At 37.6% G+C, this 25,577-nt stretch overlaps 1 protein-coding gene across 3 annotated transcripts in view; it reads left to right on the top strand.

Moving 5' to 3' along the window:
* SVEP1 (sushi, von Willebrand factor type A, EGF and pentraxin domain containing 1) overlaps positions 1 to 25,577 on the top strand; it is a 178,849-nt gene that overhangs the window by 76,993 nt on the left and 76,279 nt on the right. For all 3 annotated transcript variants that reach the window (XM_059411091.1, XM_059411092.1, XM_059411093.1), the window contains exons 10-22: positions 842 to 949; positions 1,898 to 2,029; positions 2,816 to 3,010; positions 4,368 to 4,489; positions 6,382 to 6,490; positions 10,376 to 10,540; positions 11,077 to 11,310; positions 13,158 to 13,319; positions 15,061 to 15,222; positions 20,920 to 21,081; positions 21,469 to 21,560; positions 22,691 to 22,787; positions 24,822 to 24,935. In XM_059411091.1, coding sequence (XP_059267074.1) covers positions 842 to 949; positions 1,898 to 2,029; positions 2,816 to 3,010; positions 4,368 to 4,489; positions 6,382 to 6,490; positions 10,376 to 10,540; positions 11,077 to 11,310; positions 13,158 to 13,319; positions 15,061 to 15,222; positions 20,920 to 21,081; positions 21,469 to 21,560; positions 22,691 to 22,787; positions 24,822 to 24,935 — 1,854 coding nt within the window. The remainder of the gene's footprint in view (positions 1 to 841; positions 950 to 1,897; positions 2,030 to 2,815; positions 3,011 to 4,367; positions 4,490 to 6,381; positions 6,491 to 10,375; positions 10,541 to 11,076; positions 11,311 to 13,157; positions 13,320 to 15,060; positions 15,223 to 20,919; positions 21,082 to 21,468; positions 21,561 to 22,690; positions 22,788 to 24,821; positions 24,936 to 25,577) is intronic.

Consider the following 25,577-nt stretch of genomic DNA (forward strand, 5'->3'; position numbering starts at 1 on the left):
CGGCAGCGTTTACAGTCTAGAAAATCAGTAGGCACTGCACTAATGAAATGACAAGCAGGAAAAGAGAAAAGACTTAGCATAAAACAGAAATCTACATATTCTCACAGATACAGCTCATTTAATTTCCGAGTATATGTTCTTATCTATCACCGGTAGAAATACCCTGGTCTTAATGCCCATGGTTGCAGTTTTTTAGCGTAATGACCTCAGATGAGTCCCTTAAATTAGCCTGTCCTGAGATTTGGTCATCTCACTCCTTCTGCTTTTCTGGGAAGGTTCTCTTCATTTCCTGGTCCATTGGCTTCACTACTCTGGGTGGCATGCCCACCACATCCACAATTGCCTTAAAAAACAAAACAAACAAAAAAAAACTTTTGTTTTAAAGATTTATTTATTTATTGGCGGGGGGAGGGCAGAGATAGTGAGCGATCGGGAGAGAGAATGTCAAGCAGACTCCATGCTGAGTGTGGAGCCCTATTAAGGGCTTGATCTGACAACCCAGTGATCATGACCTGAGCCAAAACCAAGAGCCAGACGCTCAACCAACAGAGTCACCCAGATACCCCCAGAATTGCCTTGTACACGGCCATGCTCAGAGTGATTTTAGGACCCTAGTATTTCTTCTTCAGCAGGCAGAGGACCAAATAAATAACAAGAGTCAAGTCTTTCTTTTGCCTGGAGACCAGGGTTACCACAAATCTCATTGTCAAAGGGGGCTCCAGGGCCAGCGAACAAGGTCAAGGTTCTCTGCTAGCACAAGTAGACGTCAGTTCTCTTGTGCCCACTGCGTCACTTTTGAATACCAGTTGTAACTTCTTTCTCTGCTCTCCTGTTTTTTTAGATGTAGAACCACCTAGCATAGACTGGTGCAGATCCCCACCTCCGATGCAGGTCTCAGAGAAGGAGTACCCTGCGGTGTGGGATGAGCCTCAGTTCTCAGACAACTCAGGTGCGGACGCCGAGATTTTGTGGTCAGCGTGGTTAACACTGTATTGTATTTCATTTTTAAAAGCTTTTAAAAAGGTTAAAAGAAATGAAAAGCAAATTACTCCTTGTTTAAGTGGAATGAATAATCATATAAGGTAATGTGTTTTAATGCTAGGATAATTATATATAATTTAATATTACTCATCTTACCTGCCCCTGGGATTTCCCTTCATTTCCCTTCATAATGCACATTTATTAAACCTATACTAGTTGTTGTACTTGAGGATTTCTGATAAGTTCTCCATGTTTACATCGTCCTGAAGGCATGAACTGTGCACTTCAGTAATGTTGTTCATACACTTCTCTGTAGTCCTCTTCATTTCTCCAAGATTTGTCCCCTGAAGTCAGAAAGGTTCGTAGGAAAGTAGAAAAAAAGTGAGGAAACACATTTGAAGTTCATGTTAAAGGTCTTACTAAAACCCAGTAAGCGACAATTAAAATGCACATTAAACAAATTTCTTAGTTAAATTCCCAATATTGGTGAGTGGGGGGAGGGATAAACGGGTGACGAGCACTAAGGAGGGCGCTGGTGTCACAAGCACCAGGTGTCATATACAGCTGACGAATCACTAAATTCTACCCCTGAAACTAATAATGTGTTACCTAAATTGAATTTAAAGAAAGAATTTAAAAATTTTTCCAGTATCCCAGTAGACTGATCTACTCAGGGAAAACCATTTATTTAGCAAGAATGCCTTACTCCGATGAGGTTTTTGAATCTAATGTTTCTGTGTTACAGTATAAACATTGCACCTTTTATTTTTCTACTAGTAACCAAATCAACATAAATTGAATGCTTAGGTGGTTTGTATAAAGAGAAAGTAAAAATTCAAATACGGGAACTGATGAAGTGACCGCAGACCAGTCACTCCCAGCCTGGGTCCCGTCTTTCCTCTTCTTTCCTCTCTAGGGGCCGTGTTGCTCATCACCAGGAGCCATTCACCCGGAGACCTTTTCCCTCACGGGGAGACTGTAGTGCGATATACAGCCACTGACCCCTCGGGCAATAACAGAAGCTGTGACATCCACATTGTCATAAAAGGTATTCTTTTCATGGGGCGCCTGGGTGGCTCAGTGGGTTGAGCCTCTGCCTTTGGCTCAGGTCATGGTCTCAGGGTCCTGGGATCGAGCCCTGCATTGGGCTCTCTGCTCGACGGGGGGCCTACTTACCCCTCTCTCTCTGCCTGCCTCTCTGCCTACTTGTGATCTCTCTGTGTGAAATAAATAAAATCTTAAAAAAAAAACCTCCAGAAAGCTAGTCGCCATTCGCTATATGTAATTGCTGTATTTAGTGAGAGAAAATGGACCGTGTGCTATAGATTCATAAGGTTAGAATACAGACGGATCTTATTTGCATTTCCTATTGTCATTGCCTCACTTCATGATACATAGAAATATTTTCTTCAAGGGTGGTCTTTAACATTTCATTAACATTTTCACTGAAAGTACAAAACGTTGCTGTCATAATTCTGTTTTGAATAGCTGAGGAGACAGACTCTGCAAATGTACTTACTACATAATGCTATCTAGTTTTCACTTTCACTATGGGAAGGCCACGAATAACAACTCCAAGTCAGAAGTAGCTTAGCATTTATAAAATATACACAGCCTCTAGTCACACACAGGCACAGCTTTTCAACTGTGCCTGCCTAGGAACCAAGAGGCATATGTGGTCATGTTCTCATACTAAGGGTTTATGGCAAAAGTTCTTCTAGGAATGCTGATGGACAGGAGGAGTCCTTTTCCAAAATTCAGCTTAGACTCATAGAATTTAATTCATATTGTTTAAACCACTGTGTAGAAATAGTACAATTTTTTTTTAATGCAGCTTCTCCCTGTGAAGTTCCATTTACACCTGTAAATGGGGATTTTATATGTACTCAAGATAGTGCTGGAGTTAACTGCACATTAAGTTGCTCGGAGGGCTATGATTTCACAGAAGGGTCTACTGAGAAGTATTACTGTGCTTACGAAGATGGAATTTGGAAGCCACCATATTCCACTGAGTGGCCAGACTGTGCTAGTAAGTTTTAATTTCTTTTTGGACTCCTTTCATGTGTGTGTGTATGTGTGTTTGGGTGTGTGTATGTTTCGGGGTATTTAAGAGGAAAACCTCCTTACTACGGGGATTGGGTTTGATGAATGAAAAATGGTGCTATGAAGGGCACCTGGCTGACTCAGTTAGTAGAGCAAGCATGCAACTCTTGATCTTGGGGTCATGAGTTTGAGCCCCATACTGGGCATAGAGCTTACTTGAAAAAAATAATGGTATCGTGAACTTGAAATGTTTGTGAATAAGAGAAATGCTCAGCCCTTGATTTAGAAAGTTAGCCCATCAGAGTCTCATTATTGATTGGTACAGGACAAGATTCTGTTTAAGGCAAACCCATCTTGGCCCAATCTTTGTTATTTGCCAGAAATAGAAATGTCAGCATGTTGTGCTTGATCTATAAACTTGAACTTATAGTCTCATAGTCTGTAGAAGAGCTTATATTTAATTAAAGTAAGATCTATTATATATGATAGAGAAAGATCAGTCACAATCTTTGCAGGTCTGATTTATATTTAGAACTATTCCATAATCTTAAATATATGTATAATTATAAAAATAGCCGGTGTCTTTGTCTAGTGTAAATAAATACTCTTTGGAATGGATCCTTGATTCATTACTATAGTTGGAGTTTAAATGCCAGTGTCCTGAAAAGAGAATAAAGCCCAATTACTTGAGCTACTTTTTCCCACAAATTTGGGTAGTAATTAAAAGTTCTGCAATATCACTCACCTCCATCACAGATTTAGACAGTAGGATTTTCATCCTGATGCTACTAGGAATCATTGTCTCAGAATATTATGGGACAGCTTGCTGTGTCTAACCATGCAAGTCTCTGATCTAAGGGGGAATTCTCTGTGGGAATTACACTTTCAAGGATTATGATTATCCATCATAGTTAGAAAATTTTTAATGTATTTTGGTTAAAAAAATAATAGAAATATACATGATACAAAATTATATAGATATAAAAGATACCTTTGACCCAGACAGGATTTTTCAGAAATTCCCAAAAATATAATTTAAAAATTTTTAAATCTCTTTTTCCGTTAAATGTTCATTTTCTTAATGTGGTTGTAAACTAAAGAATAATATATCAAAGCAAACCTCATCACGGGGTAACTGGGTATGGTGCCGCTTGGCTGATTCATGGTTTATTGTGATCAATTAATGCCTAGGAAATTGTCTTAACTGTCATCTCTTGTTTTTATAGCCAGCCCACAAATCATTTTAGAACCAAAGTCCTAAGTTACAGTTATTACAAAGACAATTAAATATTTGTGTTGAAAACACTTAACCAACTGAAGCTGTTTTCTCTAACATTTTCCAGTAAAACGTTTTGCAAATCATGGGTTCAAATCCTTTGAGATGCTATACAAAGCAACTCGCTGTGATGATACAGATCTGCTGAAGAAGTTTTCTGAAGCATTTGAGACTACCCTGGGGAAAATGGTATGTCCGCAGTATTTGTTGAATTTTAAAGGATGCTCTTGAGCTTTTTATAGCTCCTCAGGGTAACCTGTCACTGGAATTTCGTGTCCTAATGATTTCCCGCCTCTCTGTAATCCAAACTTGCTCCTAATAGTTAGGATTGCTTATAGGTTTTGGACTTCTGGAACGAATTATAAATGAATCTTTATTAAAACATTTTTGAGTTTTTAAAAACATTCTGAGTCAGAAAGCCAGAGAAGCGTGGGATCCATGTGGTTTGAAAATGTCTGCTTTGTTATTTAAAGTATGACAAAAATGCCATTGTAGACTGTATTTATTTTATGAGAGATAATTGAACATTGAAAGGACTTTCTTTTTCATGCATTTTTGTTTAGGACTTTTTCACTGTTTATAGGAAAGCAAAAACGGTGTATTTAATTTGTGCTGAACATCTCGGAGAAAATGTGTTATATACATATTTGTATCCCTAACAGAGTAGGCAGCTTGGATTTTGGATAGATGCTAAGAGTAGATTCAGTGGTAGTAGGGTTGACGTCCGGTGTGAGAGAAAGAGGGGAGCCAAGGAGGCAGTGTACGCAGGGACACAGATACACGAGTGGGTACACGCAGGGGTAGAAGTGTGTCAAAAGATCTTTTCTGACTTCTGTTTTCTCACAGAAAAAAAGATGCGGAGTGATCAGCTGAGAGAGTAAGGATGGGGGGAGGAGTTGTGAGGGTTTGGAAAGGGAGTTGATGGTATAAAATAATTTTCTAGGAAAATGCAAATGAATGTGCTAAAGAAAGGTGGTAGGATTGGCAGGAAGCAGGATTGTGTTTTCTCTCAAGCTGTAATTAACCATGTGGATGCACGTGTAAAGAAAGCAGAGCAATTAGCTTAACTAGGGTGATGGCTTCTACAGATAAGCGGTGGAGATGGGTGCGTGTGAAGGAGGGATTCCCGGTGATGAGCCATAGAGTCTAAGACGGATGAACAAGGCGGTGGAGACATTGGATGAGAGACAGCGAAGAGGTGGTAGGGTCCATGGATTATAAATTTGAAGAAGTCAAAGACTTCCAGGTGTAAGAGAGGGTGCAGTTATGGGTAATGATGGGATCTGAGGGTTTGACCATGACCGCACTGAAGAAAGTAAGGCTGGAAGACTAGAGTAGAGGGGGAAAAGGAAGTGAGAAGCCAAGGTGTTGGGAGATTCACCAGATGGATATAAAAATCACCAAGAATGATAATAGCAACAGTTACTGGATATTCTTGGAATGAGGGGGTGATGCAGAATAGGGAAAGGCTGTAGGTGGCTGCAGCACAGAGGGGCCATCTACTATGCAGCAAGCTTCAGGACTGTGAGGCCCTAAGGAGGGGCATGGGAGTGTGATCTGGAAATAGCAGGGAAGAGTGAGGAGGACACTTCCCCCACCACCACATCCATGGTTTGAGAAAACTGAAAGGTGAGGTGTCATTGAGAACAAAGATGAAGGAACCATGAAGAGAGGTGAAAAAAAAATAATAATAGGAGATTTGCTGATGCCCGAGATCCAGAAGGCAGATGAAAGTTCTGAGGACTGAGAGATGGGTGGGAGATAGAATCAGAGAAAAGAGATCTAAAGAGCCATATGGGGTGAACATTTAGAGATAAGAGATATGCCAGGGGTGCTGGACTTCTGGGGATCAGAGACATGCACAGAGAAAAAAGGCCTGAAACTAATCCTGGTGGTCCACACGTACTAGAGACTGCAGGGGAGGGCCTGGGCGAGGGGCAGGGTCTGTCCAGAAGCAGGAAGAGCTCTGTTCCTCTCCTCCCTCCTGTAGAGGGAAATGGAAGACCAACAGAATAAAGGGCTTATCCAGAGCACACAGACGTGGAATTTACATTTCATACTCTTCTATTTTTTATTTGCAGGTCCCATCATTTTGTAGTGATGCTGAGGACATTGACTGCAGATTAGAGGACCTGACCAAAAAATATTGCCTCGAATACAATTATGACTATGAAAATGGCTTTGCAATTGGTAATTAATTTATGCAGTGTTGAGATTGATCTGCAAAATGATTTTTAAGTCCAGAAGAGTGGGGCAATCTAGAAAAATTAACTTTTTTTAAAACTAAAACTCTTGAGATGATAAAAACTAAGAAAAATAAGTCACATTGTGTTGTGAAATTTTAATATTTATATGATATCTTAGAATAGTACTAAAGCCATTTTATATGGCATTCAATTTAAATTACAATTAAGCCATTATTTTAAAATAGCTACACGTGTAAAATACTCAGATTTCTCACACAGAATATATTAAGACTCAATCTGTTCAAGTCTGATATACCTTCTAATTGAATTTTCATGTTTTCTTCATATTATCTTTCAGCGTTTTTATTAAAGTTATTTCTAACTATGGTATATGATTTGTTTGCTGGTGTAGCTGGCCATTTAGCTTACTGCCTTAATATTTCTGGAAGATTTCATAGTCACCCTTGGGTCTTTCATTAATAACATCATCAACCTTTCTAGTAATTATATTTGTCATTTTTATTGCATTATTATAAAACTGTATAACACTTCCAGAATAATGTTTTAAAAAATAATAGTGATGGAGGCTCTGGGTGGCTCAGTCAGTTAAGTGTCTGACCCTTGATTTCAGCTTGGGTTATGATCTCAGGCTTGTGAGATTGAGCCTTGTGCTGGGCTCCATGTTGGGCATGGAGCCTGCTTAAGGGTCTCTCTCCCTCTCCCCCTCTCCTTTTCCCTTTCCCTCTCAAAAAAATAATGATAATAATAATAATAGTGATAACAAAATAGTATCATAGTTAAGCACATATACTCTAAGACCAACTTCTTACATCCAAATTCTTCCTCTACTACTATTAGCTATGTGGTCTTGAGCAAGTTTGTGTATATATATGTGTGTATGTATATGTTGTTGTATATGTATTGAACTCATAGGACCATTCTCAGGATTAAATGAATAAGTACAAGTACACATAAAGTCCTTGGAAGGTTATCTGAGAGACGATATTAGTTGACATTACAGCAGACCACCTTTTTCTTCCTGACACTAATCATATGTGTAATATTTGTAGTGACTTAGCATTTAGAGTGATGTTGACATTTGCTTTATAACTTTTAAATTTTAAAAATATTTTTGCATATATGTTTATTGCAGAAATTTGAAAAATGTTGAAACCCAGAGAATGAAATCAAGATAACCCACAATCCCATAAATAATTCTGTTAATATACTTATATATGTATTCCTATGTATATTAACATATATACATATAACTATACACATTATGTATATGTGCCCATACTACTTTGTAAACTTGAGTTTTTAGTTAACATTATATTGAGGACATTTTTCTGTCACTAAACATTATATTTCAGTTTCAATGGCCACATATTATTTAATTAATCAATTTGACATAATTTATGTAAACAATTTCCTACTGGTAGCCTTTGGGTTTTTTCCCATTTTTAACTATTATATAAAACTTCTCAGTGAAAATTTTGGACATTAAAGTGTTATATAGGAAAACATGAGGTGGCAGTGGCAACAGAGTTGGCAGGAGTATGTCTAGAATAACAATGGCTCTTCTGTCACACATGACACAGGTTTCCCCTCCCAAACTGTTGAAGTTTGGGTCTAAGAATGCACTTAGAGGGAGTCAGCTGGCATCATAAGGCTTTGAGATGGGTGATATTTGTCATCTAATAAGGATCAAAATGGCGGTTTGCTAGAATCCTATGTGGACACATAGTACATTTGATCCCAAGAGATAAGCTTTCCTCCTTGAATGCCTTTACAGTAGAGAGTCACAAGATTAGTGTAACATTTCAAACAACACCTTGGCAAGCCATAATGTATGAAAAACAAAGGGTCAATAAATATATTAAAATGCTTTGACCTCATAATAGTCATGTAATTCCAGTTAAAACTAAAATGAGATGCCCTTTTCGACATGTCAGATTAACACATTCAAATAAGAATCATAATACCCAAAATTGGCAAGGGTATAAGGAAAGAAAATAATACTCCTATATTGTATACAGGGGAGAAATTGGAGGACAGTCGGCAATATGTATCAAAAGATTAAAAATAGTGAAACCCAGAAATCTAATTCTAAGAATATTTCTCAAGATAAAAATCACATCAGTGTGCAAAGATGCCCTATATTTCATAAATTCTAAGGTGTACATTTTTCATTTGGACATCTCTGAAATTGGAATATATCTTCTCATTGATGGTGCCTTACATTTTATGAAATCCTCTCTGCACAAGAGTGTTCTCAAATTTTGAAATAACCCAAAAGTCTGAAAATAGAAACCTGGTTAGTTTGTGGTATAGTCATAGAAGAGAATATTTTGAGAAATGTCATAATATATCATTGAGAAAATTAGGGAAAGATTACTAAGTAATATACACGTAGTATAATTATTTGTTAAAGGTATGGTATGGTTATTTCTGTTCCAGCGATTCATGTATCTGTATGCATAAACATATATGTGTGTGTTTATACATTCATAGAAGAAAATCTTGACTAAAATGTTATAGGCATTATTTCTATATGGTGGAATTGTAGGCAATCAAAAAAATTTTTTTGTCTTGGCTCATCTGTTTTTCTATAATGGCAACATAACACTTGTGGGAAGGATGTTTGCGTGAAAAACAAAAATATTTATTCTAGGTAATTTTAATAGCCAAAAAACATAAATTAGACAAAAAAATTTTAAGAGCTTATTTTCTTTAAAACCCAATTTAAATTTAATTTAAAAATCTTAAACTGCTTACATAGGTCAAGAGGCCTGTATAAATATAATTTGATATTTAAAGCACATAATCATGCAAGAACAATATGCCCAGACCAATATTAGTATCATTTAATGAGGTTTTAGAACGAGTCAAACACTGAGCTAGATAATTGTCTCAATTATCCCCCAAACCTGTGAGGTGAGAAGAATGACCTCAATTTTTAAATGAAGAAACTGAGGTTCAGAAAGAGGAAAGTAACTTGACTGGAATTGTACACCCTCACACCCTACGTCCAGAAGCTACCAACTGAATCTATGTGGGTGGTCACAATGGCACAGGGGCATCTAAAGCAGACTCCGTGCTGAGCATGGAGCCCGATATGGGGATCCATCCCATGACCCTGAGATTACAACCTGAGCTGAAACCCAAGAATCCATTGCTTAACTGACTGCACCATCAGGCACCCCTGCCCCTCTACCTTTAAAATTGGAAGGGGAGGTGAACCATGAGAGACTATGGACTCTGAAAAAAATCTGAGGGGTTTGAAGTGGGGGTGGGTGGGAGGTCGGGGTACCAGGTGGTGGGTATTATAGAGGGCACGGATTGCATGGAGCACTGGGTGTGGTGAAAAAATAATGATACTGTTATGCTAAAAATAAATAAATTAAAAAAAATATGATGCAGTATCCTGAATAAACTTCACAAAAGAAAACCTATTCATTTGCATTGTTTATAAAGCTGATATTACAATTTAAAAAAAAAAAAAAAAGAATGGGGCAAACCCTGAAGGGAAATAGGAATTGATTAAAATTCTGAAAATTCCACATCTACATCTTAATTTACCTCTAAAGCTAAGGTAATTAACACTTAACTCTAAGGGAGGAACGGCTTAAATGCCTAGGTAGCTCCAAAGGGACTTGTCTTTCTTCTTGTGCGATTCATTGGTAGTCTAAATCTAAAATGAAGTGCGTAAAAATTACAATATAAGATTGTAGATGAGAAATATGAGATTCTAGATGAATCCCTGTATATAGAACATTATGGGCAATTGAAGAAATAGGGGGCGATTTGACTTGTGGCTTAAGATTCAGACCTAAATGCCGATAACGAGGCAACTGTAGAATCTTGTTTCTCTGCCCCAACTATCCAGGACCTGGTGGTTGGGGCGCAGCTAACAGGCTGGATTACTCTTACGATGACTTCTTGGACTCTGTGCAAGAAACACCCACAGGTGTCGGCAAAGCCAGATCTTCACGAATTAGAAGAAGTGCCCCATTATCGAACCACAAAATTAAGTTAGTTTTTAACATCACAGGTAAGGAGAGACTGTTTGAAAAAAAAAAAATATCATGTGACGTTCTTGGTGGGAGACCTATTTTGCAAATTTACTATTTATCATCATTCTTAGGAAAGAGTCCTGGAACTGAAAATGAGGGAGAACGCAATCACCCAAGTTTTGTCATTTTTTGCAATTTAATATCCCAGATGTATTTTATGATTCTCGCAGCAACAGACATCCTGCTTTGTACTCATCTTGGCATGACACACTAAGGCATGTTTTTAAAAAGCAAGAATTTACAGAAAGTTATACATGCTGTAAGGAAGAACTTCACAAAAAGGTGACGTAGATCCAGCACATGACAGGATTAAAACAAATTGCATTGTTCTTAGTATTACCCCTATACTAGTTGCTCAATAAGTAGTGGTTGAGTGTCAGTTTATTTTTCCTGGAAGATTTTTAATATGCCAATTCTTTTTGGTTAAAAAAAATACAAGACACTAACTACGAATGGTTTTCTGAAACACCATGTTGTGTGTGTTATGTTTTATTTCATCTTGTTTTTATCTCAGCTAGTGTGCCATTGCCCGATGAAAGAAATGATACCCTCGAGCTGGAAAATCAGCAACGACTCATTAAGACTTTGGAAACCATTACAAATCAACTGGAAAGGACCCTCAGTCAGGAACCCATGTATTCCTTCCAGCTTTCATCTGAAATTCTGGTAGCCGACAGCAATTCATTAGAGACAGAAAAGGCTTTCCTTTTCTGCAGACCAGGCTCGGTGCTGAGAGGGCGTATGTGTGGTAAGACTTTTCCCTGAAAAAAAAAAAAATTATCTGGCTCATAAGTGGGTCAAATGAGATGAGTAGAGCCGCCTTACAACTATACTAGGGTATTGAAATGAAACATTGTGCGAATGTCGTGTGGTTGTTCTTATTATTTTGTCTCAGGAATCTAAGTAACCACCATTGTTCAGGACAAGAAAACTATTTCAGGTAAGGGACTCAGATCTTGGTTTTATTTCTAGCACTTTAGAGCTCACAACTTTCAGCAGCATCTCCAGTGATAAAGACTGATCCTTTTTGACCACTTCCATAGGCAGGCTGAGCCCCTCTCTTGTTTAATTCTGTTTAGCAACTCTGTGAAGTGCTATTACTACTAAGCCCATTGTACAGATGGCAGAACTGAAGCCAGATCGGCGAGGAGCTTACTCAGGAAGTCTTACCCATTAAGACAGTAGGTGGGGTAGCTAAGATTTCCAGCTTAGTAGCCAGTGCCCAGTTCACATGGTATAACATCACCCACTTTAAGGTGTAGCATTCAATGGCATTTAGCACATTCATGATGCTGTTCAACCACCACCAAACCATCACCACTGCCAAAACCTTCTCACCACCTCCAGAGGAGATCCCCGTTAGCCAGTAAGCAGCCACTCCTCATTCTCCTCACCCACAGCCCCTTACTGTTTAACCCAGACTGCCACAATCTGGATCAATTCCAGCCTGTTTCCCAAATAAGTCATGGTTTATAGATACGGGAGACTCCTCTAACCAAACTACGCTCAACTGAACCAAATGGTGTGAGTCTGGTGTCCCTCTGGAGGTGTGGGATCTCCCCCCTTGCTTGGAAAACCTTCTTCAACAGTACTTCTTGCTATTCCTAGAGCTCATTTGGGTGACTTGTTTCCTCCCTATGTTGTAAGTAAAAATTAGGAATCATCTTGGTCAGTGTTCCCTGTTTCTCTGTCTGACCTTCAGACCACCTGTGTCAGCATCCCCTGAAGGGCTTACCAAAATGCATCCTGATTCAGGCCCCAGCCCAGAACTAATACATCCGATACTTTGGGGGGCAGGGCCTTGGCATCTGAATTTTTAGTAAGTTTCCACGTAAGTTTTACATACTTTATCATCAGAATCATACGTGCTGATTTCAAGTACCCTCTCTATACCAACACTAACTTTGCTCACATCCTTTCTGTGGGTTTAACATTCCACTTTGGTCTCAGAAATCCTGAGTCACTTCAAGCCTGCCAAGTAGTAGACCAAATCTCTAAGGAAGGAAGGCCCTACCTGTTTCCTCAGAAGCCCTGGGTCTCAGGATGTCTCAGACTTGCCTTCAGTGGACAGTAATTCCTATAAGCAGAGACAAGGCTCTACTTAACTCTCCTGGTTCAGACCCAGAACGTTCGGCTGGTTTTGTTTCTAGAAATGAGGCTGTAATAGACAAGCAATCAGTTTCATACGGGAACTATTCAGAGGAATCACTAAGAAACTGTTTTTCCTATCTTGAAGCCTCAAATTAATCTATGTTCATTGTTTTATTCCTTCCCTACAGCAGCCTTTTTTCTTTGTTAGCTGTGTATTTCCCAGGACGATCTGGTTTCATCCATGCTTTAAAGCTCCTATCACACAAGCCCTAATCTCGGTCAATAAGGATTTGCATTTTCTTAAAAAGAATCTTATTGTTTGTTTCTAGGAATACATTTCTGGAAGGTTTATCTTATGAGGAAACCTCTGACAGTAAGACTTAACACAGAAACAGTAGTACTTGGAAGCAGGCTTTATTATTTTCATGTCTTTAGGAAGAAGGAAATTAAATGTGTTCTGTTTCTATAGTTTACTGGTTTCAGTGTTTTCTGTTTTCTTTTCAGTCAATTGCCCTTTGGGAACTTATTATTCTCTGGAGCATTCTGTCTGTGAAAGCTGCTTGCTTGGATTCTATCAAGATGAAGAAGGGCAGCTTGAGTGCAAACTCTGTCCAGCTGGGACTTACACCGAGTATCTCCATTCAAGAAGCATCTTGGAATGCAAAGGTAATGATCTAGTGCACATTTTGACAAGAAACCTGAATTTTGTCTTCACTTATGAAGTCTAAATGGCAAACAGGATGAAATAAGAGTATCACTATAAGCAAGTTCATTGATTGATTTTTTTCTTTTAGTTTTAAATTATTATCTCAGTGTTTTCCTCACATTAAAGAAGTCTATCTCCCTCCCGCCAACCTTGGCACATTCTGTTGCACTAAGTCAAACTCCACTGCCAATAATTCTAACCCACATTTTTTTTATTTTTTATAAACATATATTTTTATCCCCAGGGGTACAGGTCTGTGAATCACCAGGTTTACACACTTCACAGCACTCACCAAAGCACATACCCTCCCCAATGTCCATAATCCCACATTTTAAAAAAATATTTGTTTAATGATTTATTTGAGAGAGAGAGAGAAAGAAATCACACAGAAGTGGGAGGGCCAAAGGGAGATGCTGATCATGGAGTCTGACCTGAGGTTTGACCCCACAACCCTGATTTCATGACCTGAGCAGAAATCAAGAGTCAGATGCTTAACTGACTGCACCACTCAGGCACCTCAATTCTAATCTGCATTTATCAAGTAATGTAGTTTTTTTTTAATCAACTCTCAAATTAATTGGTGGAAAGTACTTTCATAACACTTAGCAACCATGAGTTTGCTTTAATAATTTTTTTTTGTGAGAATAGTATTTGATAACAATGAGATCAACTCTCCATTTATTTGGAAATTAATAACTATAGGTACACATGCATGTATTTTTGCTACTAAAATACTCAATACTTTCAAAACATTTGATTATCATTCTCAATAAACATTTCTGATAGAAACGTTTCCTTTCATGATTAAAGTTACAATAAGATATACCTGAGGGGCACCTGGCTGTCTCCATCACGAGAGCATGGACTTTTCATCTTGGGGTCATGAGTTTGAGCCCCATGTTGGGTATAAAGATGACTTTAATAAATAAACTAACAAACTTTAAAAAAAGAGATACACCTAAAAGAGGGAATTTCAGAACTATGCCCCTTGCTGTTACAAATGTAGATGTGATTGCTTAATGACAGTTACAAACTTGAGAGCCTTGCTAGCTGATTAGTAGAAGTAACCAAAAATGCTAACATTGAGCATCATTTGGAGAACAAGGGCAAAAGGAAAGTAGTGCCCTGGGGGTTGAGGATTCTGGCCCTCGTCCTGCTCTCCCACAGAACCATTGCTATGAATCTTAGAAAGTTGCTTATCTCCCTGGGCCTCATGCTAAGACCACTTTTACTTTTTACTCCGCCAGCCCTCCGATGGGGTCTGTAGGAGGAGGACAGAAGAAGTCCAATTTGTAGAGCGACGAAGGTGCCTTATAGTTAATTAATGCGGCTCTCACCCAACTTAAGGTGTTGTTTCCATTACTCCAGAGAACTGAGTGCAAGCTGAGAACTCATACAAGTTCCCCTGCATACAACTTGTTCTTGTGACAATACCTTTCTGAGGTGAAATTTCTAACTTCACTCAGAAACCATTTATCGACACTTTCGTAGTAGCGAAGTTTTGTAATAATGAAAGTGACTGGAAATCAGTCTAAAATTTATGAGGACTGAGAAGCAGGCAGCAGTCTAAAATACAATCTTTATGCTTAGAGTTCTTTGTCTCCTAGATTAATTAAAATGCAGAAAACCCTCTCCCAGCCAGTGTTAGTTTTGTATAGCTTAATGTCATTATTCTTAACCATAGTACATTTTTCTTTTCAGCTCAGTGCAAGCAAGGCACCTACTCATCAAACGGACTTGAGACTTGTGAATCGTGTCCCCTGGGCAGTTACCAGCCAGCATTTGGTTCCCGGAGCTGCCTCTCATGCCCAGAAAACACTTCCACTGTGAAGAGAGGAGCCGTGAACATTTCTGCTTGTGGAGGTTATCAAAGCCTTAGACACTGATATTTCTTCTAACCCCATAGATTCTATGCATGGAGGAGTGGAATATTTTCAGCAAAACCATGTATCTCCTGTATGCAAAGAATGTAAATAACTGTCTTTTCATGGAGAGTTTCCATGTACTCAGCCAGTCAATGCTTAAGTGTAAACACTCCCAATATAAACACTGCGTTAGTGCCTTTAGGAACACAAAAAAGGACAAGACTCGGTGCTAGTATTCAACATTAATAAACACATGGCTTCATGATATGGTAGAAATGCATCTCACCTAGGAACTTAGTCTCTTCCTTTCTAAAGTGAGGTCCGGTCTCAGGTTCCTTGAAACTCTAAAAAGACATTTTATGAATTAATGATTTTCATTTCCTACAGTTTGCAGGGTTTGTGAGTGGCTGTCCCCTCTTGGCTTCCCTTTGGAATGATCTGTACATTTACCTCAGCATTTTTAAAATGCTAAAGCCCAGTCTGCACTCCCAGATGTTCTGACTTAACTTGTCTGGTTTTCTTTTTAAGTTCCCCTCCAGAGATTCTAAAGTAACAGGGGAAGTTGAGTATGACTAATTTCAGATCTAAAATGATAGCACGAAGGGCTTAAAAACACAGATTGCTGGGTCCCACCCCTGGAGTGTTTAAGTGGGCAGGTCTGGTGTAGGGCCCAAGAATGTACATTTCTAACCAGTTCGCAAGGGATGCTGCTTCTGCTTGGTCCAGGGACCGTATGTTGAGAACCACAATAGACAAAAAAAGATTAGAATTTCAATTTTCAAATATTTCTAACATCCCTGCTAAGTACAGTTTTCCAGGGCAGTGAAGGTTAGAAGATGTAAACAAAATGAAAAGATGAAAGCTTAAAATGGCCTTGAAATTAGGGTTGAGAGTCAAGGTCATCCTGCTACCAGGAGCACCAAATTCCATGTACTTTGCCAAGTCAATGGAACTCGATTAAAAATAAAAAGTTGTTGGCCTACCTCTGCTATATCACTGGGAGCAGAACAAACATGCAGGCTGAAACATGACTTTTTAAAAATTATGTATACTCTACTTCCTCTGCACACTTATTTAAAAACCTAAGGTCTATGGCTATCTGAAAATTAGAAAACTGTTCCCTTATTGAAAAGCAATGTTTTTAAGAAAACAATCTGTTGGCTCCCCATTTCTTTCAAGCTGCGTGCACACACACACACACACACACACACACACACACAGCCTCATTGTACCCCCCAGTCATTTATACCTGTGCATCCAGTTAAAAACAAATTCCCAGAAAACAACTGTGTAGGACATTTTTGTATGATCCTGGGAGGGGAGTGTCCAGCATTGCATCTTGGGAGATATAGTCCTTGTAAATGAGTGCTGTAGGGAGAAAATGGGGAAGCCTCAAAATTATCTCAATGTAATAGGATCACAGTAGGTAAAAGTCTGTTAGACCTGAGGAATCAGGCAAGCAGTAGTCATTAACCTGATGTTTCACTGAAGAGAAGAGATTTAACTAAGACCTGATTGAAACTCATAAACCATGTCTGTTGTGTAATACCAAGTTTGAGGGGTTTTTTTAAATTAAAAGGCAAATAAGGCTCCACATTACGGTTGAAATAAATCTACCAGAGACTCTTATTATGTCAATATACAGACAAAATTTTGAATTCTGGAAGATAGTCTGTAGTGAAAATTCTTTCTCTTTCTCTTCTTCCAACCACAAAAGTAACTAGGATTTTACAGTAAAACAAATTCATAATTGATGATTTTTCCCTTTAGCTTCCCAAATAAGCCTTGAGGTTTGTTTAATACCAAATTACTCCAATTAAGTAATTCTGATTCCCAGAAAGTCTCTAAACTTCTGGTAACTGCTGTATTTCTCCTAATATATTCCTAGCACAAGTTTAACCACATTTTCTTGTCATGAGTGAGTTGGAAACAGCAGCACTCAGCACTCTCTCCTGTGGTATTGAATAAATACCATTTTACTTTAAATGTATATGTATATGTGTATACACACATATATATAAGGGACTGTTTTAGACAGTCCCTTATATATATTTTCTTAGTTTTATTTATTTTTTGAAAATTTTCCTAGCTTTAAACTTCCTTTCTTTTGTTTTTCTTTGTAGTGATTTATTTTTATGTGTATATTTATGGTTTACCTCACTTTTTACTAAGGTATCACTTTTTGCATTGTTTAGCATGTGGAACTTTAATTAACACAGCTGCTATATTTAAGTTTGTTTCTATATTAAAGTAATATATATTTCATGCCTTTCATCTTTTATGACCACTTAGGATATTAAATATCTGTGGGTCTGTGGTGATAAACTCAAGAGTCTGAAATCTTTTATTTTAATTAATTAATTAATTAATTAGAGAGAGAGAGCAGGGTCAGAGGGAGAGAGAGAGAATCTCAAGCAGACTCCCCACTGAGTGAGGAGGTAGTACGGGGCTCGATCTCACAACCCTGGATTATGATCTGAGCGGAAGTTGAGTCAGATGCTTAATCAACTGAGCCATACCAGCATCCTAGAAATCTTTCATTTTTTAAAATGACTTTTATCCAAAAGATAAGTCCCACAAATTATTTTTTTGTGATGGTATTGTTTATACCTGGTCCTGTAGGAAAAGGAAAGATGATTGCTGAGCCAAGATGGCATTTCTTACCCTAACCCTATAGGATGAAGTTAAAAAGAGGCTTAGGACGAGTCTCTGACCTTTGAATTTGTCTTAGGAAACCTGTTGGAAAAGGCAAAATTCACTATATGTTATCTTTAACACTGTCAGGGAACAGACATGTGAGATTACATTTTTCCTAGTCATTTCAAGGTACTGTATTTAATCCTATTTTAATATTCTTTTTGGAATACTTAGATTTCTCCCTCTCTCTCATGAGTGGAAGAAATTAAAAGGATTTTGTCCCATTTTTATTGACTCAGAAACCATAGTTTCTTTGGTCAAAATTCAAAATGAAACTTTCTCCCCTCTCTTCTTAGGAAAATAAACCATCAGGAACTGCCCCTGTATACGTGCATCTGTGTGCATTTAATACATATTATACACTACAGATAATGCTATTATTATTTGTGGTATGTTATGTTTACACATACATATGCTCTATGTGTCTGTGTATATTTACTGCATATGTAAAATTTTCTGTATGTGTAAATCATGCATTAAGTGTTGATTGTCCAGTCCTAGAAAGTATATTTCTGATGACAGCTGTCTGCCCTTGGAATATAATTTAAGCTAATTTTCACATAAAAATTTATATCTTTCTATGTCAAAACACAAAGTATAGACATTACAACATAGTGTTCACTAACCACCTTGACGATTTTTAATCTTAAGATTTTATTATTACTTATTAGCATAATTTTTGGCATTCTGACAGTTTTCTAGAGGTATAGTCTTTCTCTTTTTGAGAGTAAGTTTGTGCTGAACAAATTTTATGTGCAAAACAATTTAATTCATCATAGCATCTTGGTTTCATTGACAGAATTTGTATTTTTACCTTATCGTACACACTCATAGGTACTCTCTCAAACCAAAGTTTTATGCCTTTACCAGTAGAAAATCTATGCTTCCAGTTAACTACTTTAATTAGCTGTTGGGAGTTACCTTTTCCTACTAGGTAATCATTTTTTTTGAAACTTGAGATTCAGAAAACCCATTTTAAACTCAGCAACTTAAGAGTATGTTTGTGCAAAATTTTGTCTGGAACTCTGAAATCTAACAGCGAAGAATGGGTTAATTTATTGTTAGTGAAACAAATATACTTACAAAGTTTTAGGGGCACATGGGTGACTCAGTTGGTTAAGTATCTGCCTTCCGCTCAGATGATGATCTTGGGATGATCTTGGGTCCTGGGATCAAGCCCCAGGTAGGGCTTCCTGCTCAGTGGAGAATCTGCACTTCACCCTCTCCCTCTGCCTCTCCCCCTGCTTGTGCACTCTCTCTCTCTCTTTCTTAAATAAATAAAATCTTTTAAAAAATGTTTTTAAGAAAATTTTAATATAAAAAATATTTTTGCTACAGCAAGTATCTTGTTTATAACAAGTATGACAAGTATCTTGTTTGACCAAGATACTTACAGTTTAAAGTTTTAATATAACAAACGTAACCAGAAGAAATAACGTTTTTCTATATAAGCATTAATATCTATGATATCTATGATATCTGCCATCTCTTGATTTGACTCCTGACTTTTTGTCAGTGATATAAAAGAGCACTTTTGCAAAAGATGTGGCTGCCTGTTTTTCCTTAAAAACTTTGATCTAAACATCTTGAGATTACCACAAATGCCTTATTGTTTATTTAATGTTTACGGTCATACCCCCCCCCCAAAAAAAGATGCCATTATTTGGACTATCCTGCTCTGTTGAGCCTTGAGTGCATTTCTAAATTTTTCAGCCATATTGCTAATCATTTCTGCCAAACTAATTTTTATTAAAAATCCAAAGCCTATGTGATAAATATGCCGAGATTCCCAAATAGCTACTTCTTTGTGTTCTATCTTCTATGTTTAAATTTATGCAGACAATTCTTAACAGTTTTAGTGGTTTTCTCCATTCATAGTGGTTTAAGGGCTCATGTAGATGACACCAGTTCTCACAAGGAAAAGAACATGCTGAATTCATCTTTGGGTCACAATCTAAAATCCCAGCCCAGAGATGTAGTCATGACTGGTCTGCCTCACTGTAGCTGTGACAGATGCAAACAAAATTTATCAAAGAAAATGCAGGTTCATGTTCTGTTTGAAGCTATTTCTTGTTTAGTTAATATTCTACCAATTATTAGCAAGAGAATTTCAGATTTGGTTAAGTCACAGTATTCAACAGGTTGTTGTTAATAAAAAGCATGTCTAATACAAAATAACATTAAAAGGTTTAAAAGTTAAAAAAAAAAAAAGGCCCTCTTCCCCGTACAGAAGAGACAACAACACAGAAGAAATAAAATTTTTGACAAACATGAAAAAAAAACTTAATTTATCATGGAAATGCAAGTTAAAATAACAGTGCAATTCTATTTTTCACTTTCAAATTGAAAAAAAACATATTTAAATGATCATTATCAGTAATCAGTATGCAGTAAGAGTAATTCCATACATTACTAATGGGCCCATAAGTCAGAACCATTTTTATTTATTTATTTTTTGATGATTTGACATATATTATTGGCTTTAAGTTTTCCATCATCTTTAGATCTATAGGTTCAACTACTCATATTCATCGTTCAAATTCAACTGTTATCCCTAAGAAATAATCAGAGCTTTTTATAGGGTTTATGCAGAAAATTTTCTGGTCAGCATTGTTTATAATAGCTAACAAATACAAACACCTAAATGTCCAGTAGTAGAGGAAATGTTAGCTCAATCATGTCCTGTCACTGGCATGCAGTATTTTCCTTTTATGAAACACCATGTTATTTAACAGTTTGTGGAATGCCGAGGATATAAAGTGGAAAAATCAGAATATAATATTACTGAATTCAAATTTTTATTGAGTTAATATGTGTTGTTAAGAGAAGAAGGAAACAACAGAATGTTTATCTGATGCGATAAAATAGTATAGTTATTAAATATGTGCCAGAGAATATATCAGCAGTTCAGTAGCTTTCTTATAACCGAGGGTTAATGCACCTCTTTTGAAAGTAAAATATGTTGTTTGGACTTACAAATGATTTTTTACCTTTGCAGTACCTTGTCCAGTAGGAGAATTCTCTCGTTCTGGATTAACGCCCTGTTACCCATGTCCACGAGACTACTACCAACCCAATCCAGGGAAGTCCTTCTGCTTATCTTGTCCCTTTCACGGAACTACAGCCACCAGTGGTACCAGGTCCATCGCAGATTGCTCCAGTAAGAAGGAGATGCTTCATTTCTTATGTAATCCCACGTGTTGGAGACCTGTGTTTGTCTCATGGTAGCTTCAACTATGAGTATTGCTATTTTCCATGGATTTGGATGTCTGGTCGTTTGAGGCCTTTTTGATGACAGTAACTCAATGATTCTTACTTTGGGTACATTGAACTTGATAACTTCGCAGTTTCTTTCTGAGAGTCTAGGATTTAATGATGTATCCCATCCATCTCTACGCTCTTTTTCACCATTCCTAATCAAAATATATGTGACTTTACCTACTCTGAGAACTAGAATATTGACCGTAGTATTTAGGTAGAATTTACTTATAGGCAATAAATACCGCACACTAATATGGTTTTTCTGTTTTCTTATTAATCTTACTAGCTTTTGGCTCAACATTCTCAGCAGCAGAGGAAAGTATAGTGCCCCGTGCTTCTCCTGGACATATCAAAAAGAAGTATGAAGTCAGCAGTCAGGCAAGTCCCTTTTATAGTTATAGAATCTTCTCCAGTGAAATGTTTGGAAAACACTCTGTCATTACACATGCTACACAGAGGAAAACTACCAGAGTTGAAACTTCAAGTAATCAAGTCTCAGAAACATTATCAATGAATAATAGTATTCACCTCTAATAAGAACTTTCTAAAAATGCACCATTGGAAGAGTTCTAACTACCAAAAATTGGGAATTCTCCACAACAATGTCTGGCATAGAGAAGGTGTAGATGTGGGAGCCTTTAAATTCACTAATAATTAGCACTTACCTCAAGCATAATCCATTATTTGAGTAAGAGACATTTGGTTTAGCCAAAGGCCTTTTCTGATTGGCAGGAAGAGTTCCTCAATGTTTATAAAAATTATTTAAATTTTTTGTTAGAAAAAAAGATCATTTATCGGAATAATGTATGGATTTCGAAAAAACTAAGGAACATAACTCATGAACATAACTAAACTATTGTTTTTCTTAAAAAAAAAAAAAGACTACTAAAGACCAATTATTTTGGTAGATTCAGCCATTACTCTGCATAGACCTAACCCAATGTCAAGATGAATTCTTTGGCCCTAAGTATTTTTAAGGAGGATAATAAGGTTGTATTTCTTATTTCAGCTTCCAACCATCTTGTCCAAACATATCGACTTGTAAGGGCCTTGTAAATCATATTTGAAACTGAGCCTAGAAGACAAAAATTTGTAAGAACCCATAGAGCAGTAACTCCCGACCCTGGAGACATAATAGAATCCACTGGGCAACTTTAAAATACAATGATGCTCAGATCCCAACCTCAGAGATTCTGATTGAGCTGGTCTGGGGTGGGGCCCTAGCCTTTCTACTTTTAAAGCACCTCAAAGCACCTCAGATGGTTTCTAACATGCAGCCAGCATTTAGAAACACTTCAGAATGTCACTCAAGAATAAGATATATTCTTTGTGTCCATATATGGTGGGCACCAATATTATGCAGGCAGTGGTCCAGCTAGCTTGAGTGAACTCACCTGGAAACAGGAACCACCTGTCTAGTGCTGCAAACCTTCAAACTCCCTACTCAGGATCGCTTTGATATGATTGAAGTGTTTTGTCTCTGATAGATTTCTTTTTGCTACCCATAGGTTTTCCATGAATGTTTCTTGAACCCCTGCCGCAATAGTGGAACCTGCCAACAGCTTGGGAGTGGTTATGTTTGTCTCTGTCCACCTGGATATACAGGTAACAAAGAAGAATGCAAATTTTAGTATATTTTTCTGATAAAATCATTGTGACTTGCACATCAAACTTTGAAACACTAAAAATGAACCCTGTGAGTTAAATACACTGGACTATGTCAGTGCACAAAAATTTGGTTGAACAAGATAAAACAAGGTGAAAAAACATGTGCATATCTTACAAATAACAGTTTTCCTTGCACATTTTGGAGGAAGAATCAAGAATCATCTTCTGTATGGAAAAAGTCATATCATAACTCACAATTTAAATAGGAATATAGTTTCAGAGACCATGACCAAGGTTCCATTCTAACACAAATTAAATGTATGATGTGATACCCAACATAGAACGGGTTGTCCAGCATAAATATTTTTAAACAAACTCCAGTTTCTCTCATTGCCTTCACATTAGTGGAAGTTCCTATGAATAGCTATGATTTGTTGCTCCGTTTCTATCTTTCTGGAAACTGTTCCTGGAAAAACAATATGGTTTGAACTTGGTTATGTAGAAATTATGCAAGAATTATATTTTCTTGTAGTGTAATTCACATTCCAGTTCAGTTCATAAATATAATTTTTGAGGGGGAAATGAACTATATCTTAAAATTATAATTTATTTCAAATAATAGTTCCCTATTTTCTCTTAGAAATAGTTTTTGCCTCTTTTTTTTGGCTTTTGTACAGCTAACACAAAATGTCATTTCAATGAGAAAGATAGTATTAAAATAAAAGAATTCACCACAAAATGAGCAAAAGGAGAATTGGAAAAGGAATGTAGCCCAGGGCTATCAAGAATATTCTACTTATTTCAGCTTACTTATATTGCATATGTATTTGTCTCAATTTTTGTAAAATTTTTTGTCCTGACATTCCATAAGAAATAATGGATCTTGTCCTAGAATTTTATAAGCAAGTGGTGGTTGAGAAAGGGCATAATTTAGACAGTATTTCTCAAATTTTTATGGCATCAGAATCATCTAGAGGGCTTCTTAAAACAGAGTGCTAGACCCTCACCCAGAATTTGTGACTCTAGATCTAGGAAAGTTTTGATAATTTGCATTTCTATCACATTCCCAGGTAATTGCTGATGCTCTTGGTCCAGGGGCCACACTTTAAGACCACCTGGTATAGAGGAAAAACAGGGGCTTCTGGCAGAGCTAGCCCACAGATAGCTTATATGCACTGTATCAGAAGACATGTCCCCCTCGAGGACACTTGGCACATGCACTGCTATCTGGCAGGACTTAGCCCCACCCCTACTCCTCAGCCACATGGCCATGATCCAAGTATATATGACCCTATATTTTTCACTTTGGAGTTAAACTAATTTTATGTTCCCAGGTCTTCCCCTGCCCTCCCCACCACCAACTTCTAACTTGGGATTTTCCGCCATCTTTTATGTATCCCTATAAGTATATCTTTTCTTTTTTTAAGATTTTATTCATTGATTTATTTGAGAGAGAGAGAGTAAGCGGGGGAGGGACCAAAGGGAAGGGAGAGGGAAAAGCAGACCCACTGCTGAGCATGGAGCCTGATACAGTGTCCAGATCCCAGGACCCTGAGATCACAACCTAAACCAAACCAAGAGTCAGAAGCCCAACCTACTGAGCCACTCAGGCTCTCTTCCTTATAAGGATACCTTTTTAAAAAATTTTATTTATTTGAGAGAAAGAGAGAACAGGGCAGGGTATCAGAGGAGGAGGGAGTGAGAAAACCAAGAAGACTCCACACTGCGCACAGACCCTGACACAGGACTCAGTCTCATGACCTGAGATCATGACCTGAGCCAAAACCAAGAGTCGGATGCTTAACTGACGGTACCAGCTAGGTGCCCCAAGATATCTGGGGTCTCTAGAAAGAGTCAGTACTTTCACTAAAAACTTAGCTAGATGGTAGCACTTAAGGAATTTTGCTCTTTCCTTCACCACTACCATTCCCTATAAATTCAGATTATTAAGATAATTACCTTTAAATGATCACGTTCTGTTCCTGTTGATCCTGCTCTTTGACTTCCTTCAGTATCTTGTTTACATTTTAGGCTTAAAGTGTGAAACAGACATTGATGAATGCAGCTCACTGCCCTGCCTCAACAGTGGAATTTGTAAAGACCTAATTGGGGAATTCATTTGTGATTGCCCACCTGGTTATGCAGGTAAGAAGAAAGTTTCTCGTTTTTATAATATAAACCTTGGCATTATTAAAATTCCATTGCTAGAAATCAAAACCACAATAAATACCACCTCACACCTGTTCGAATGGCTATCAGGGAAAGACAAGAGTGAACAGTGGTGGTGGGGATGTGAAGAAACGGGAACCCTTGTGCACTGTTGGTGGGAAGGTAAGTTGGTGCAGCCTCTATGGAAAACAATATGGAGGCTCCTCAGGAAATTAAAAACAGAAGTACTGCATGATCGAGCAATTTTGCTACTGGGTATCTGTCCAAAGGAAATGAAATCATTATCTAGAAGGTTTGCTGATTGTAGCATTGTTCACAATAGCCAAGATATGGGAGTAAGCTTAAGTGTACCTCAAGGGATGAATGGATAAAGAAAACGTGATTGAGTTACATGTAATGGAATATTATTCAGCCATAAAAAGAAGGAAATCCTGCCATTTGCAATAACATGGATTAAAATTGAAGGCATATGCTAAGTGAGATAAGTCAGACAGAGATAGACATATTGTATGATCTCACTTATATGTGGAATCTAAAAAAGGCAAGCCCATAGAAGTGGATAGTAGAGGGGTACCTGGGTGGCTTAATCTGTTAAGCATCTGACTTTGGCTCTGGTCA

This window comes from Mustela nigripes, chromosome 9 (assembly GCF_022355385.1).
Source record: "Mustela nigripes isolate SB6536 chromosome 9, MUSNIG.SB6536, whole genome shotgun sequence".
In the NCBI taxonomy this organism is placed as follows: domain Eukaryota; kingdom Metazoa; phylum Chordata; class Mammalia; order Carnivora; family Mustelidae; genus Mustela; species Mustela nigripes.